The following is a 16,817-nucleotide window of genomic DNA, read 5'->3' on the forward strand; positions in this document are numbered from 1 at the left end:
CTTATTTGTAACCAGTGTCATCTATAATTCTAACACGACCAGCAAATAACCTACATACATGCAGAGCAAAATTTATCTCGGGTTATTCTGCAATAAACCACTTGCGTGCAATGACGTCATCCGATCCAGGTGCGTAGCACGGTCGTAAAAAGTAGTAACCATTTATCTAACACAGTTGATACTAGTACGTCGTGTTAGAATCAAAATAATAAGTTCCCAAGTGTGATTTATGGTAGAATAACCCGAGTTTTTCGTTCTTATGCGAAACAATACATCACTCAGGCCTACGGCCTTCGTGATATATTCTTAGGCATAAGAACTCAAAACTCGGGTTATTCTACGATAAACCACGTTTGGGAGCTTATTACTTCTTAATTATAAATGATATTTTACAGAACACCAGATGTAACAACATGCTTCTTATTTGCATACTATCATGACAACTGAAGTTTAGTAGACAGATGTGTTTAATGGGAAACGTGGTGTATTTTTGTCATAATTCTGCCAAGATACAACTGATGTAAGTTCTGTGCATGTGACATCCAAATATTTGTACTGCAAAATGTACAGCATTCTGTAAAACTTTAAAGGACCATAACCCCTAAATCTGGTATGATTCATTCATGCCTTGAGATTGTGCCAAAGTGAACTCTGCAGTGGGTATATTTCTGTACCTTTGGGCCAAAACTGTTGAAAACCTTGAGAGTATTGCACGATATGCAACATTCTGTAAATTTTAAAGCCCATAAACCCTAAATCTGGTATGTTAAATTCATGTCTTGGTATTCCACCAAAGTCCATTCTATAGTGATATATTTCTGTAACTTTAGGCTAAATCTGTTGATCAGGGTAAGCGGAGTTACCCAGACAAGGCTTATATGAGTATTGTGCAATATACAATATTCTGTAAAACTCCAAAGAACCATAACTCTTAAATTAGGCATGTTACATTCACTTCTCGATATTATGCACAAGTTCACTAAACAGTTTGGGCCAAATCCCTTTTGAACTGCAGAAAGGGCCAACTGAGTAAAGATTTTGTGACAGTATGTAGGACAAGGCAGCAAGTATTTCTTGCATATCAGATGGGGATTTCCAGTATTTCGTTGGTTTCCCATGCTCTGTTAAATATGCTGCTATGAGAAACAGTTCTAAAAGAAAGTCATTTGATTGATTTTATTTCTATTATTTTTTCTTGAATATGGTATGCAAGTAAAAGATTCTAACACTGGTTGTAGGTGCAGGTGGGAATATCCGGCTTTCTGGTAACTATAACACGGTAACTCTGCAGAGCCTCGTTACTACCTAAAAACAGTTACACTCAAGGCAGGACATTCCCATTCCCATTTGCAGCTACAACCAGTGAAAGAATCTTATAATGTACAAATTGGTCATAATCCACCACTGTTGCTGAAAAGTCACATCTCAACACAATATTACCGTACATACCTAAATAAAACATCACAGGTTCAGCGCTATCATCAGCCTGGTACATCATCAACTGTCCGTGCTCATCCGAGACAATGTACACCTCATCACAACCATAGGAATGCCTGTGATTTTTCACCTTCTCTTCTAGGTCATCAAAGTTCAAGGCCATAGTATCTGTTGCAGACATTGACCTTGACCTTAAACCTCGATTTTTCTTTCTCAAGCATGACTTTAAAGGTTTTCGGTCTACATTTGGAACGGAACTTCCGCTAGAGGAATTAGAATCCAGTCCCAGTGCCAAACCCTGATAGTACTCATTCCCGACGACAATAATTTTGTCCGATTCAACTGCCCTATAAAAATCACTTTCAGTAAAATCCTGATCACCAATGAAATAATTACACTTTGCTCCACTGTCTGAGCTTGCAGCACTTTTCTGTTCGATATCATCACAACATTTGTTTCTATGACAACAAGGTTGATCAGGGGAAGCAACTGGTGTTTGCTCCTCCTCTAATGCATACAAGTTATCACTTCCTTCAAGTTCTTGTTTCTTCCCAGCATTTATCCATTTTTCACTTATCCTACACTGACCTTGGCCTTTTGGAACAACTTGAGGTCGCATCTCATTAGCATATTTCTCTAACTTTGGATTTCCCGGGTTTGCACATTCAGACAGTCTGCTGGGTAGGGACTTGGCCCTCGTTTTTGAACCACAACGATCTTTTGAAGACTTTATTTTTTCCTCTGTGTGAGGTGGATAAAAAATTAACCTCTCAAGGTCATTCTGAGGACTTTCAGCTGACCTTGACCTACAATCACAGTAACCTGGATCTATACCAGAGGAAGCTGAACTGGTTGATATACCGCTACTACTTGACCCAATTTCAGTATCAGTACCTTTGGATTTTTGTTTATTAGCACAGCACGTAGACTTATGATGACACGGAACTGCCGTCTGCTTGTAGATGTTAAACTGTTCTAATTCTGTTTTTGGTACGATTGTTACAGGAACTGGTAGATCAAGTTTCATTGCATCAAACAAAGAGTCCTTGCTTTCTTCTTTTTCAATTGTAACCGAGGACGACAGGAAAGCGATGTCTGGTAAAGATTGTTGGGAATAATGCTTACTCAAGCCCATTCTGCGCACTGGTGATTCAGATTTAACAGTCAAGCGTCCAGCTGATCTTGATCTCCCAAAATGACCGGTTTTCTGCTGGTAAGATTTATTTGTACAAAATGAAGTTTTGTCAGTTTTACTGCGGTACCCATCTGCACTTTTTGACCTATGAATCTTGGGACTAAAGTCTGTTTCAACAAATGCCATATCAGGACAACTTAGTAGTTCTTTAGCAATTCCTTCATTAGATTTAAGAAAGTTATAGTCTTCAAAATTGTCAGAAAGAATGGATAAAATTTCTTCTTCTTCAAAGTCAGAAGTTTGTAAAGCTTGGTCTTTTTTGGAAATTCCAGTTACGATTTCAGTGTCCTTGGCAGTTTGTTGGTTTTGAAAGGTTTGAATTGAACAGTCTTTTGTGACAGGTGGGAATTGTGACGCAACCGTTTTCGTTCCACACCAAAGTGTGACAGTCTGTGGAGAAATAAGTGTTTCTTTTGAAGAGTATTCATGCATGTTACCAGTCTGGCATGCCAATGAATTAGGTCGTGATGACCCAGAAAAATCCATTTTCAACCAATCATAAATCCTTTTATTTGAATAACCTTTAACACCACTGTCTGGTAAACCGTCCACATAATTATGTTTTCCACACTGACAATGTCCGCATTCTTGTGACGAACCAGAGGAATCACTCATTTCAGTTTTGGCTTTTTGTCCAACAAAATTAGGCCATAGAATCTGTTCTAAATTGTTCATAGTTTCCGGAGAAACCGGATTGGACTGACTTTTCATTCTTTGGTAAAATTCGAGCAGTGAGGCAGAGTGCCGTTTACCGTGGAAGCTCTGACTGATGTCTGACAATTTTCTACATTTTAAAGCAGAAATATTTTGCCAGGTCATTGAGGTATTTAATTCTGGTAAACTCGCACATTTATGATAGTCGCCCTTCTTAAAATTCTTCAGCTGTTTCCATGACACCAGCTTTTTCACCCTTGGTAACGTGTGACTGTGAACACCCGCTTTTCTTAAAATTTCTTCTGGTTTTCCAATTCCTACTAAATATAACTGTCCGGACTTCTTTCCTTTCAACTGATTAATTTGTTCCCCTAACACCTTGATTTTCTTTTTGGGTGACGTCTGCGGACTAGCAGATGACACATCTTTACTTCCTGCTGTTAAAGTAGTACTTGTTCTTGCATTCTCATCCTCACTCGAATCACCAGTTTCAATTATAGTCTCTTTCAGAGGAACTAATTTTTTCAAAACCCGTCCAGACAAATTTTCACGCCCAGCATACTGATTACTTTTATGCCGTGGGGATAATTTATTGAAACACATATGAAAACTATCAGTGCTTTCTTCCTGACCTTCAGAACTCGAGAACTCATTACTTGCATCATGACCTTGACTCGTGTAAATATGTCCCGAATCGTGCGATGTTGCACTAGCTTCACTTTGAACACTTTGTACCCAATGACCTTGGTAAGATTCATGAGAGTTCATTGACAAAGATACATCGGTCTCCGAACCGGAAACACGTGACTGAGAGCCATCGAATGACAGAAAGTATTCCTCTTTTCGCGGACAACAATCAACGTTCAAATTTGTCTCCCCTGAACCGTTACTTCCACTCATTTCTCCATCAGGTACATCGCGGGAATTTTTATCTAAACTATCAGTCAGTAAATGCGATGGTGTTGGTGTAAATAAGGGTCCGTCACTTAAATCAATTATATCACTTGATCCCATCATGTCCCTATCACTAGAAGACATTTCCATTGTGGAATTATGCGAACCCGAATTTCCAGAAAATTCCGAATCATACTGGACGTGACCTTCCTGATTGTTTATTATATTTGAAACGCGCATGTTATTTAAACTAACATTCGATGAAGCTTTTGAGTTATTGAAGCTAGCATTAGAAGATCCACCGGTCGTAAAATGTAAGTAACTGCCTGACACCATATTTGGAAAGTCTAATATAGTCGTACTTGGATCTGAATCTATTGGTGTCACCGAAGTTTCACGTAAATTCGTATCAAACTGAACGGAAAAATCGTCTTCGTAAAAATATTCATTATCACACATATCATCGGATCCATTTACACCTTTCTCTTTTTTCGGCGACCCATTATCATTTTCATTCAAAGACGTATTGCTGTTCACAAGCGCATTTTGGTTATCAGGTAAGTGTGAGGTACAGTTGTTTGAACAATTACACGACCCTGGATTTTTACAGGGCGAACCCTTCTTTGGCGAACAGCTGCATTTACTCTCCGGTTCCTTGTTCGTAACTTTATGCTCAAGATTTGCATATTCGTCATCTTGTTTCCCTCGGTTACCAGATTCCATTTCTGAACTGGAGGTCGAATCGTTAAAATCCTTTGTTCTGCTAGTACTAAATCTAAAAATTCTTGGGGCATACTCATTACTTTGGTTGCTGTGACTACTGTTATCTAAATCTGAACTTGAACTCGATTTTGTTGGTGATATATTTTTCCAAGAAGTCATAGCTTTTGCATTTTTGTTTTTTGTCGGTGAACTTTCAGGTGATTTTTTTGTTTCCTTTTTTGTCTTTTTGGGTGAACCACCTTTAACCTGACCCCAAGTTGTAGTTTTTGAACTATCAGAACTGTCAGATGAGGATGAAAGAGACAATCTGATTGGCTGACTGTTTGTAAAACTAAATCTGGTTGGCTGGTTTTCAGATGCTGACTTGTTGTTTGAAAGTTTAATTCCTTCATTATCTTTCTGAGTTATATTTTCATTCGGAATAGTAACAGGTTTGCTGGTTGGTTGGTCAGTTGTATCGGTGGTTCTGACTGGCTTATTCAAATCATTCTGAGACTGGTTATCAACCTCATTCATATTGACTGGTCTTGTGATTACTGGTCCAGGGTAGATAACTTGTCCCTGTTCACACTTCCTACTGTCACCTCTCCACACTCCCTGAAAAGAGAAATAACACCTATATTATTCAATTCACTGTATCATGTTAACATTTTCGTCAGACCTCCCCTTTACTTCTGGAAAACGATTCATATTTCAGAGAGAAGGCCCCTATAGGTCTCATATATTCTATTTGTTTCATATATACTGTTGTAGCAAGTCTTTTCTACTGACACTTAAAACATCTAGACTGGTACAATGTAGTCTTGTGCATGTCCAACTTAGTTAACCAGTCTGTTTGAACTTTGAACTCACACCGACAAGATCAAGGTCAAATGACGACTTTTAAGCTTTATTTGTGGTGGTACATCCCAAAAGCCTTATTTGGACATCAAGTCTTGCTTGGGCAACCACCAGTCTATCCAAAGTGAGGGTTCAAGCTCACAGCTGTTAGACTGACATTGTCCTTCAAAGTGACCTTAACCATTGTGCCAGGAAGCCCCCATGAGCTAACCTGTGACTGGCTACAATTTTACATGATCATGATTTCTGTATTCAAATGAACACTCCAGAACTTCTGCTGAGTAATCATTAATTCTTGCTTACAATCAGAAAAATACATCTACAGTTATACAAACCTCGATATTCAGAAATATCATACCATATATGAGCCGTGCCATGAGAAAACCAACATAGTGGCTTTGCGACCAGCCTGCGCATCCGCGCAGTCTGGTCAGGATCCATGCTGTTCGCTAATGGTTTCTCTAATTGCAGTAGGATTTAAAAGCGAACACCATGGATCCTGACCAGACTGTGCAGATGCGCAGGCTGGTCTGGATCCATGCTGGTCGCAAAGCCACTATGTTGGTTTTCTCATGGCACGGCTCATATATGCAAATATTAAAGACCTTCTTACCATCAAGCCTGTAAGAAATGACCACATATCGAGCGTACAGAAATATTCCTTATATCCAGACAGAATGTTTATTATATAGCACCGATATTACATCAAAACAACTTTGTCTTTTCAATGTAATTATAGGAGGCCTATTTTCTCCCAGATAATGTCTTCTTGCTTATAGACATCAGGAATACTTTTCTTCTAGACATAAAATAATAATTTCACCATGGCAACAATTTTATACTGTACTTTTGTATTCTTCTTGTAAATGAGTTTTTTGATCCTTGTATCATATATAAGGTCTCATGTAAATTTTCAGTAATAAACTTGGGTTATCATGACAGTAGCTTGCTCTGGGATGTTGTATTTTAGTTCAGAGGATTTTACCAGAACTGGTACACCGGAGGCTCACAATTGTTGAGTGTGATTCTACAAGAGTTGAAAATATAACACACCATATCAAGCTGTTATAATAACACTTTTATTATATACCTTTGTGTAATAAGAAGTATTTTACATTTAAAATACACAGAAACATTACAGGTTATTTTTTTTCACTGAAACATTATTAAGTACACCTTTGAAACATTATGACATCATCCAATCCACAAATAGATAACATTTTGATGCCTGCTGACTCCATGTTTTTTTGGTATCATTTGAAAGAGTTGTGTCTGCTGAACAAGAATTAGTAAATAAGATGACCATATAATAGTAAGCACGAATCCCTACAGTCATGTTTTCTGACTGCGAAATGATAAATGTTACTCTGCAAAAACTGGATTTATGTTGAAGTATCTTTGAACACTATAAAGTAAAACAAGAGCTATCACTATTAGTGACAAATGCCCCTGAAGTGTGCCCAAGAATGCTACAGTTGTCTGCGCAAAATAAATAAACATTTAAATAATGACCTTAACCTTGACCCGAGAGCCCCGGATCATGCACATAGCAATATTTTCAGGCTAAAATAGTTATTTGCACAAAATGACTTCTAAATCCATATATATACAACAAAAACAAAATAATGACTGTGGGCAGAAAACCGATATGTCAAATTATGACCCTGACCTTGACCAAAGAGATCAGGGTCATTGACACGATGAACAGTTGTGCAAACTTATTTCAAAATCCCTCCATGTGCCAAAAAGATATGGACCGGACACGAAAAAAAATCACACAACATTTTGTGACCTTGACCTTGACCTGAGAGACCCGGATTTGTAGGACAAAAGCAAATCATGCTATATCCTCATGAAATTATTCTGAAGGTGTCATGTTTAAATTGATTAAACCATGCCTCTACTTTATGTAATTTTTCACAGTAAAAATATTACATAAACGGCCCAGTATGTTTCATAAAATGGCAATATATTGCAAACATTCTACCTTGCCCACCAGTAAGTTCTAATTATAAACAAAGCAAAATTTTAGCCTCAAGAATACATGTAGTAGAATTTTTTTCCCCTTCATAAGCTGACTCCGGTTTCCTCAGCTCTAAAAATCCTTACAGTGTCCCCTGATTCCACAACAAACAGTCCTTGCTAAATCAAGGGCAAAAAAAAAAAAAGCAGGAAAATTCTACATCAAATTCTTCAATAGTAATTCCAAATCAATCAATTATATCTGAAAGTCTATATCGGGTAAGTGCTTGCAGGATGCAGTCTGTGTGTGCAGATGCTTGCTGCAGGAAGCAGTGTTATTGTGACTGCTGCACAATCCTAATTTATTATCTACTTAAATCTTCTTTCCAGATCAGCAGACTAGAATGTTATTTTAAGTCTTCTATATTGTACCTAGTAAATGCTAAAATTCCAGAAGTCTGGCATTTTGAAGGGATTCAAATTTTTTTGTTCTTTTTGTCTTGTTTAATGTTCTACAAAATAAAATGGATCTAAAACTGCCATAATGATAGAGTGAAATCTCAAACCTGTGCTGAAGAAAACTACTGTAAAACTTGCATGTAAAAGCCACATTTCTTTCCTTCCCATTTAACCCAAATAGTTTAAATTTACCTGTTCTGACAGACAACCTGCCAGAAACGTTACCCCTTTTCTCATTTCCCAAGTGTGGTCTTTACACTCGGTTTGGACTGTTTTCTCTAATACAACCTCCATTGAGCAGGCACTGCAAGGAGGGCAGAAATACACTTATTGTACTGTGATCATTGCTCTGCACAGGTTAATTTACTAAGAATTTCATCTACAGTCAAATTTCTCTGCAGAGACAACCATTATGAAATGGAAAAGTGATCTTTGTTAGCAGGTGGTCTCTCATAGCAGGTAGTAGTATATCAGTTATGATTAAACTGGAAGTCAAAATAGTGGTCTCTGTTGACAGGTGGTCTCTTGAAACAGGTAAAATTACACTATTCATAGTTAAACAGGAATAGAACATAGTGGTCTCTACTGAGAGGTGGTCCCTTAAAACAAGTAAAATTACACTATTCATAGTTGAACAGGAACTGAAAATAGTGGCTTTTATAAGCAGGATTTATAGTAGTGATTCTTTCCTTGGAGGTGGTCTTAAAGCACAAGTATCTGAGTTAAGACTGTAAAGTTAATGGAAAGAAACTATCCTCCTTTATAAAGAGGTTATTTGCTCATTACAGGTGTTGTAAACACAGGTTTTACAGTTACTGTAGTTCAGGTAACAATAAGCCAGTATCTGTTTATCTATTATCCATTATAAGAAAGGTGTTACAGTACTTCAGGTATCACAATTAGCCAGTATATACTCATCCTTAATCCATCATAAAAATATTTGAGCCGTGCCATGAGAAAACCAACATAGTGGGTTTGCGACCAGCATGGATCCAGACCAGCCTGCACATCCGCACAGTCTGGTCAGGATCCGTGCTGTTCGCTTTCAAAGCCTATTGGAATTAGAGAAACTGTTAGCGAACAGCATGGATCCTGACCAGACTGCGCGGATGCGCAAGCTGGTCTGGATCCATGCTGGTCGCAAACCCATTATGTTGGTTTTCTCATGGCACGGCTCATTTAGGGAAAATTCTGACTGACAACATAATCCAGAAATTGATGAACCCCACATCAACAATATTAAGTTATGAATGCTATAACATTCTTATATTAAGACATTATATAACTCGTTAACTGTAAATTAACAACGAGACCTTAGGTCAACAGGATTATAGGTAAAGAAAGATAATTATTTTTCTCCATCTTAATTACAAAATGAAAAGATTCTGATAAGACTATATAATTAAGAAATAGATGAGGACCATACACATGATATCAAGGTTTCCCCAAACACCTATAAAGTCTATTAGATTCTTACATTATATAATAATCTTAGTCATTAACAGTACCAATTAACACTGTGATCTAGCTGGTATACCAGCATGTTATGGGATGATCACAAAAATGGTTGTACTTCAAACTTCAACAGAGAAGAAAATAGTCAGCAATTCTGTAACCAACCCTTCATTTATCAAAAAAACTCATTAACCAAATTTTTTATTTCATTAATCCTCTATATCATACAAATGTACAGTAAGTCCCATTTGTCAAAAAGAGGGGAAAAAAGTATTCCAGATTAACACACAGCAAATAATTTCCATTTATAACGAATAACGTTTAGACACTTTATATTCACACAAACACAAATTTTGTATTATGCAGAAAACATTAACGTATGTAACAAGTCAATAACAAAACTGCATCAAAAAGTCTGCCAAAATGTTCCATTTTATTGATATTTGGAATGTTAAAGTGGTGTAAATCCCGATATTTTATGTGTAATGTTTACATCGTTATTGCATGTATTACACAGGTATGATGCACAAAGCACAAGTGCTTAAATCTTCTAACAGCTCTTGGCAGCAGTAACAGAAAGTCTTTGATTTTTACCTACATACCGTAAACCCTCTAAGTATCAAATGAAACAATATGACTTTACCATAATTTTTCTATTTGATATTACTACTTAAATGCTCTTTTTCAACAACAATGGTCAGTTAACATAACTTATGTATCAAAAAATTCCACCAGACCTGGTTTCTTTTACCAAGGTTACTGACAACCTCTCCACACAAATCAGAGGAGACTGACTTATACTGCCATATGACTAAACTGTGAACTGTCAAACTGATAACTTCTCCACATGAATCAGAGGATTCTTGCAGACAAAACTGCCATCTGACTAAACTGCAAACTGACAACTTCTTCACATGAATCAGAGGATCATGGCAGACAACTGCCATCTGACTAAACTGTGAACTGTTTAACTGACAACCTCTCCACACCAATCAGAGGAGACTGACTTATACTGCCATCTGACTAAACTGTGAACTGTTTTAACTGGCAACCTCTACACACGAATCAGAGGAGACTGACTTATACTGCCATCTGACTAAACTGTAAACTGTTTTAACTGGCAACCTCTCCACACGCATCAGAGGAGACTGACTACTGCCATCTGACTAAACTGTGAACTGTTTTAACTGGCAACCTCTACACACGAATCAGAGGAGACTGACTTATACTGCCATCTGACTAAACTGTGAACTGTTTAACTGACAACCTCTCCACATGCAACAGAGGAGACTGACTACTGCCATCTGATTAAACTGTGAACTCTTTAACTGACAACCTCTCCACACGCATCAGAGGAGACTGACTACTGCCATCTGACTAAACTGTGAACTGTTTAACTCAAGCAACCTCTCGACATGAATCAGAGGCAACTGACTACTGCCATCTGACTAAACTGTGAACTGCTTACCTGGCAACCTCTCCACATGAATCAGAGGAGACTGATTACCGGTATACTGCCATCTGATTAAACTGTGAACTGCTTACCTGGCAACCTCTCCACATGCATCAGAGGAGACTGACTACTGCCATCTGACTAAACTGTGATCTGTTTAACTGACAACCTCTCCACACGCATCAGAGGAGACTGACTACTGCCATCTGACTAAACTGTGAACTGTTTAACTCAAGCAACCTCTCGACATGAATCAGAGGCAACTGACTACTGCCATCTGACTAAACTGTAAACTGTTTAACTCAAGCAACCTCTCGACATGAATCAGAGGCAATTGACTACTGCCATCTGACTAAACTGTGAACTGTTTAACTGACAACCTCTCCACACGCATCAGAGGAGACTGACTACTGCCATCTGACTAAACTGTGAACTGTTTAACTGACAACCTCTCCACACGCATCAGAGGAGACTGATTACTGCCATCTGACTAAACTGTGAACTGTTTAACTCAAGCAACCTCTCGACATGAATCTGAGGCAACTGACTACTGCCATCTGACTAAACTGTGAACTGTTTTAACTGACAACCTCTCCACACGCATCAGAGGAGACTGACTACTGCCATCTGACTAAACTGTGAACTGTTTAACTCAAGCAACCTCTCGACATGAATCAGAGGCAACTGACTACTGCCATCTGACTAAACTGTGAACTGCTTAACTGGCAACCTCTCCACACGAATCAGAGGAGACTGACTACTGCCATCTGACTAAACTGTGAACTGTTTTAACTGACAACCTCTCCACACGCATCAGAGGAGACTGACTACTGCCATCTGACTAAACTGTGAACTGTTTTAACTGACAACCTCTCCACACGAATCAGAGGAGACTGACTACTGCCATCTGACTAAACTGTGAACTGTTTTAACTGACAACCTCTCCACACGAATCAGAGGAGACTGACTACTGCCATCTGACTAAACTGTGAACTGTTTAACTCAAGCAACCTCTCGACATGAATCAGAGGCAACTGACTACTGCCATCTGACTAAACTACGTAGTGTCAAACTGATAACTTTTCCACATGAATCAGAGGATCCTTGCAGACAAATGACATCTTACAAAATTGTAAACTGTGAAGACATTAAATGATCTAAGTTTGTGCTTGATATTTCAAGATTTCATCCCTGAATTATGTAAGACTTCATCCCTGAATTATGTAAGTATACTTCAGTGGACTTATCGCAGTATAGTTCTTGAACCTTACCTCAATGACCTTGACCTTCATCAAACTCAATCTTCTTTTCTATACATAATGTACCAACCATACTTAGCCACCAAAACTGACTTGATCATTCAAATCCTCATAACAAAAATTCCATACCACTAATGAACTTCCAAATCAACATTAAAGAGTGGCAAGTAATTCGAAGTCTGCGATGTTACCCATTCAGTCATGAATGTTACCCATTTGGCTGCAGATGTTACCCATTTCGACAAAGAGGACCCCATGCATGAGGCTATCTTCAAGACCAATGCATTGAAGTGTGTTCTGTGAAAGCAGGCGATATATATACCATTTTAACATTGTTTATGAAGAAGTGTTCTGTATATACAAAATCAGTGCACGACACTCCATCTCTTAGAGGTGAACATTTACGCCAAAGAAAAAATAAGATTGCTCCATACTTATCAAAGTTATGGGCTGGACAAGCTCTAAAATGACCTTTGACCCCTAACTGTGGCATTGACCTTTGAGATAGGAACCTGGGTCTTGCAAATGACGCTCCGTCTCATTGAGTTTAACATTTATGCCAAATATAAGCAGGATTCCTCAATGCATGTCAAACTTATGGGCTAGACAAGATCAGACATGACCTTTGACTTAAAACTGTGACCTTGACCTTTGAGATAGAAACTGGGGTTTGCGCACGACACTTCGACTCATTGAGGTTAACATTCATGCCAAATATGAACAAGATTGCTCATTACATGTCAAAGTTATCATCCAGACGAACAAATCTGGATGGACATGCACGCACATATACCAAACAGCCATTTGGACAACTATGTATTCGCTTCCGCAAACAGGCTAGACAAAAACTAAATAATATTGCCTTCAACATAAAATCTATCACTGGCTATAAAATAAGTTGCAAACAGATCAAGACACTGAATTACTGAAACACTTCCCTACTTTTTATTTTTTTCTGTTATTTTCCTCAAAAGATTTTACACAAGTGATCAAACAATGATAAAACACTGGTATCAATTTTGGCTGATAACACACAGATGAAAGTCTGAGATTTCTGCAGGTATAGCGGCACTAAATGTTCCTACATCTGGATTCAATTATTCAACCTTAGGTAAGAAATATTTTTGTCAGACAATTTGCCTTCAAGGTACTTGGAAGTTTTCTTCAAGATTAATATTGTGGAAATGGCAGCGGCAGTATTTTTTCATCAAGACATGAATGAATATTTATCATTTATAGCTCTGAGATAATTTTTTTATGTGATATGCCCCCCATCCCAAATTTACAGATTACATCTTATTATAATTAAGAGTATAAGTAACCTATATATTCAAGCAGAGTGCAACAAACAAGAGGCCCAAATGGGGCCTAATTCATTCACCTGAAAGGTCTGTGACCTTCATACCTCGCTTCTGGTCTGGTTTGATGAACATCCATTAATTAGTTCATTAAATGTTATTGACAGGGTTCTTTTTTTTTCTTACTGTGGCAGCCCCTAAAAGCAGCCAGGCAGAGCCATTTGAACAAATTTGACAGAGGACCTTTCAAGAGTATGAGGTTACCAGTCTACATGGAATATGACATTACCAGTCTATATGGAATATGATCAGGTTACCAGTCTACATGGAATTTGACAATACCATTCTATATGGAATATGATCAGGTTACCAGTCTACATGGAATTTGACAATACCATTCTATATGGAATATGATCAGGTTACCAGTCTATATGGAACAAGAAACTATCAGTCTGTATGGAATATGAGGTTACCAGTCTATATGTAACATGGAACTACCAGTCTCAGGGTTTTTTTTCGGCCGTTTTTATAGCCATTATTTGGCAATATTCCCAATGCCAAAAAGTATGTATTTTTCCCAAAATGAGTGCAAAAATTCCCAATCTACATTCTGAAAAAAATTTCATCAAAATTGCACAAAAATTGACCAAATTATGGACAATTTTGTAATGGAAGTATGTTAAAGAGGTTGTACAATGGGAAACAAGTGTATGAGAAAGTGCTTAAATGCATCCTTACTATATCCTATGGGACTAAATATTTCCCAGTTTAGAATATTTGCATGTAAAAATTCCCAATTTTGGGGGTATAGGCTATGTTCCCAAATTAGCTAGAAAAAACTCTGAGTCTGTATGGTATATGAGATTACCAGTCTACAATATATGGAATCTAAAGCTACCAGTCTATATGGAACATGAAACTATCAGTCTGTATGGAATATGAGGTTACCAGTCTATATGGAACATAAAGCTACCAGTCTGTATGGAATATGAGATTACCAGTCTACAATATATGGAACATAAAGCTACCAGTCTGTATGGAATATGAGATTACCAGTCTAAACTTCAGAAAACAAATTCAAGTACCAGAACAAACTTCTGGGCAAGGGAAGGATCAACTCTGCTAGATCTGAATGCCAACTGGATCACTTCCCCGCATGAAAAAATAAAATCAAGAGGGACATGATGGCCCTATACAACCTATATTGCTCACCACAGTTGATCTGGCCTACTGACCTAGTTTTTGACCCCACATGATCCAGTTTTAAACTCAACCTAGAGATCATCAAGATGAACATTCTGACTCAGTTTCATAAAGATTGCAGTCTCTAGAGTGTTAACAAGTTTTTCCTTTGATTTGAATGGGTGACCTAGTTTTTGACCCCACATGACCTAGATTCAAACTTGACCTAGTGGTCATCAAGACAAACATTCTGACCAATTCTCATGAGTTTCAAACTTAAACTGTGGACTCTACGTGTTAGCAAGATTTTCCTTTGATCTGTTCTACTGACCTAGTTTTTGACCCCAAATGACCCAGTTTCAAACTTAAAATAGAAATCATCTATACAAACATTCTGACTAAGTTTCATAAAGATTGGGTTACAACTGTGGCCTCTAGAGTGTTAACAAGCTTTTCCTTTAGGTTGACCAGGTGACCTAGTTTTTGACCCCACATGACCCAGACTGACAAACCTGACCTAGAGGTCATCAAGACAAACATTCTGACCAATTCTCATGAGTTTCAAACTTAAACTCGGGACCCTTAGAGTGTTAACAAGATTTTCTTTTGATCTGGCCTTCTGACCTAGTTTTTGATCCCACATGATTCAGTTTCAAACTTGACCTAGAGATCATCAAGACAAACATTCTGACCAAGTTTCATAAAGATTGGGTCACAAATGTGGCCTCTAGAGTGTTAACAAGGCAAATGTTGATGGACGACACACATCACACGACGGACAATAACTGGACTCACCTTGAGCACTTAGTGCTCTGGTGAGCTAAAAACAATGTGGTATGAACAGCAGAAGAAGCTGCATTTTGCCTTGTTCCGGGAGGTCCTGGAGATGCTGACATATATGCTACAGAATCAATCTGTGTCGAGTATTACCTCTTTCTCACCCATCCTATAATCTGTTCCTAGTTTATTAACATAGTGGGAGGGAGCTTTATTGTTGATAGATGTAATAATACTTGGCAAACTTACAGCATTGTCTTACAAACATTAATTGACTGTTGTTCTTTGTTTTCTTTCAGGATTATAGATTGTTTATTGTTTCTTGATTTCTGGGTCAATACTTCATTGATGATATATGTTTTATGTTTTACACTACTAGAAGAAAGTGCTGTTGGCTTTCTGTCAGAATCCTCTTCACAACAAAAAGTTTGGAGCCTGGAATTTTCAATAAATATTTTTAATGACCCTAATAAATGGCCCCTGCTATGCTCTGTTTTTCTTCTAAATTTGAACAGTTTTTTCCCTGTTACTGCCCAAAAAATGTAGTTTTATAACCAACCCAAGTATTACGGACTTCAGTCTCCTGATAAGGCTATGGTAAGTAGTGGTTGTATTTTCACCAAACTTTGCACCCAAAATCTTTCTGAAGTCAGATAAAGTAACATTACTAAGTTTAGTAAACGAGATATCGTTTTTAGACTATTTCGATGCTTGATACTTAGATAGGACATATCTGTGAAAACTAGAGCTATCAGAATACTCTCTAAACAGAACACTCTCTAATCAAAACACTCTCTAATCAGAACACCCCCTAATCAGAACACCCTCTCATCAGAATACTCTCTAATCAGAGCACCCTCTAATCATAATACCCTCTAATCAGAATATGCTCTAATCAGAAAACCCTCAAATCAGAATACTCTCTAATCAGAACACCCTCCAATCAGAACACCCTTTAATCAGAATACTCTCTAATCAGAACACCCTCTAATCAGAATACTCTCTAATCAGAAGACCCTCTAATCAGAACACCCTTTAATCAGAACACTCTCTAATCAGAACACCCTCTAATCAGAATAGAATACTCTCTAATCAGAACACCCTCTAATCAGAATACTCTCTAATCAGAACACTCTCTAATCAGAAGACTATCTAATCAGAACACCCTCTAATCAGAATACTCTCTAATCAGAACACTCTCTAATCAGAAGACTATCTAATCACAACAC

General features: G+C 37.8%; 1 protein-coding gene across 3 annotated transcripts in view; it reads right to left on the reverse strand.

The window, feature by feature from the left end:
- LOC123543184 (uncharacterized) overlaps positions 1 to 16,817 on the reverse strand; it is a 69,277-nt gene that overhangs the window by 20,978 nt on the left and 31,482 nt on the right. For 2 of the 3 annotated variants that reach the window (XM_045329273.2, XM_053530859.1), the window contains one exon: positions 1,450 to 5,500. In XM_045329273.2, the coding sequence (XP_045185208.2) occupies positions 1,450 to 5,500 (4,051 nt within the window). Of the gene's footprint in view, positions 1 to 1,449; positions 5,501 to 6,356; positions 6,683 to 16,817 lie in introns of those variants that run through there. The other variant, XM_053530860.1, reaches the window with a different exon arrangement.

The sequence above is a fragment of the Mercenaria mercenaria genome, chromosome 19 (genome assembly GCF_021730395.1).
Source record: "Mercenaria mercenaria strain notata chromosome 19, MADL_Memer_1, whole genome shotgun sequence".
NCBI classification, from domain to species: Eukaryota; Metazoa; Mollusca; class Bivalvia; order Venerida; family Veneridae; genus Mercenaria; species Mercenaria mercenaria.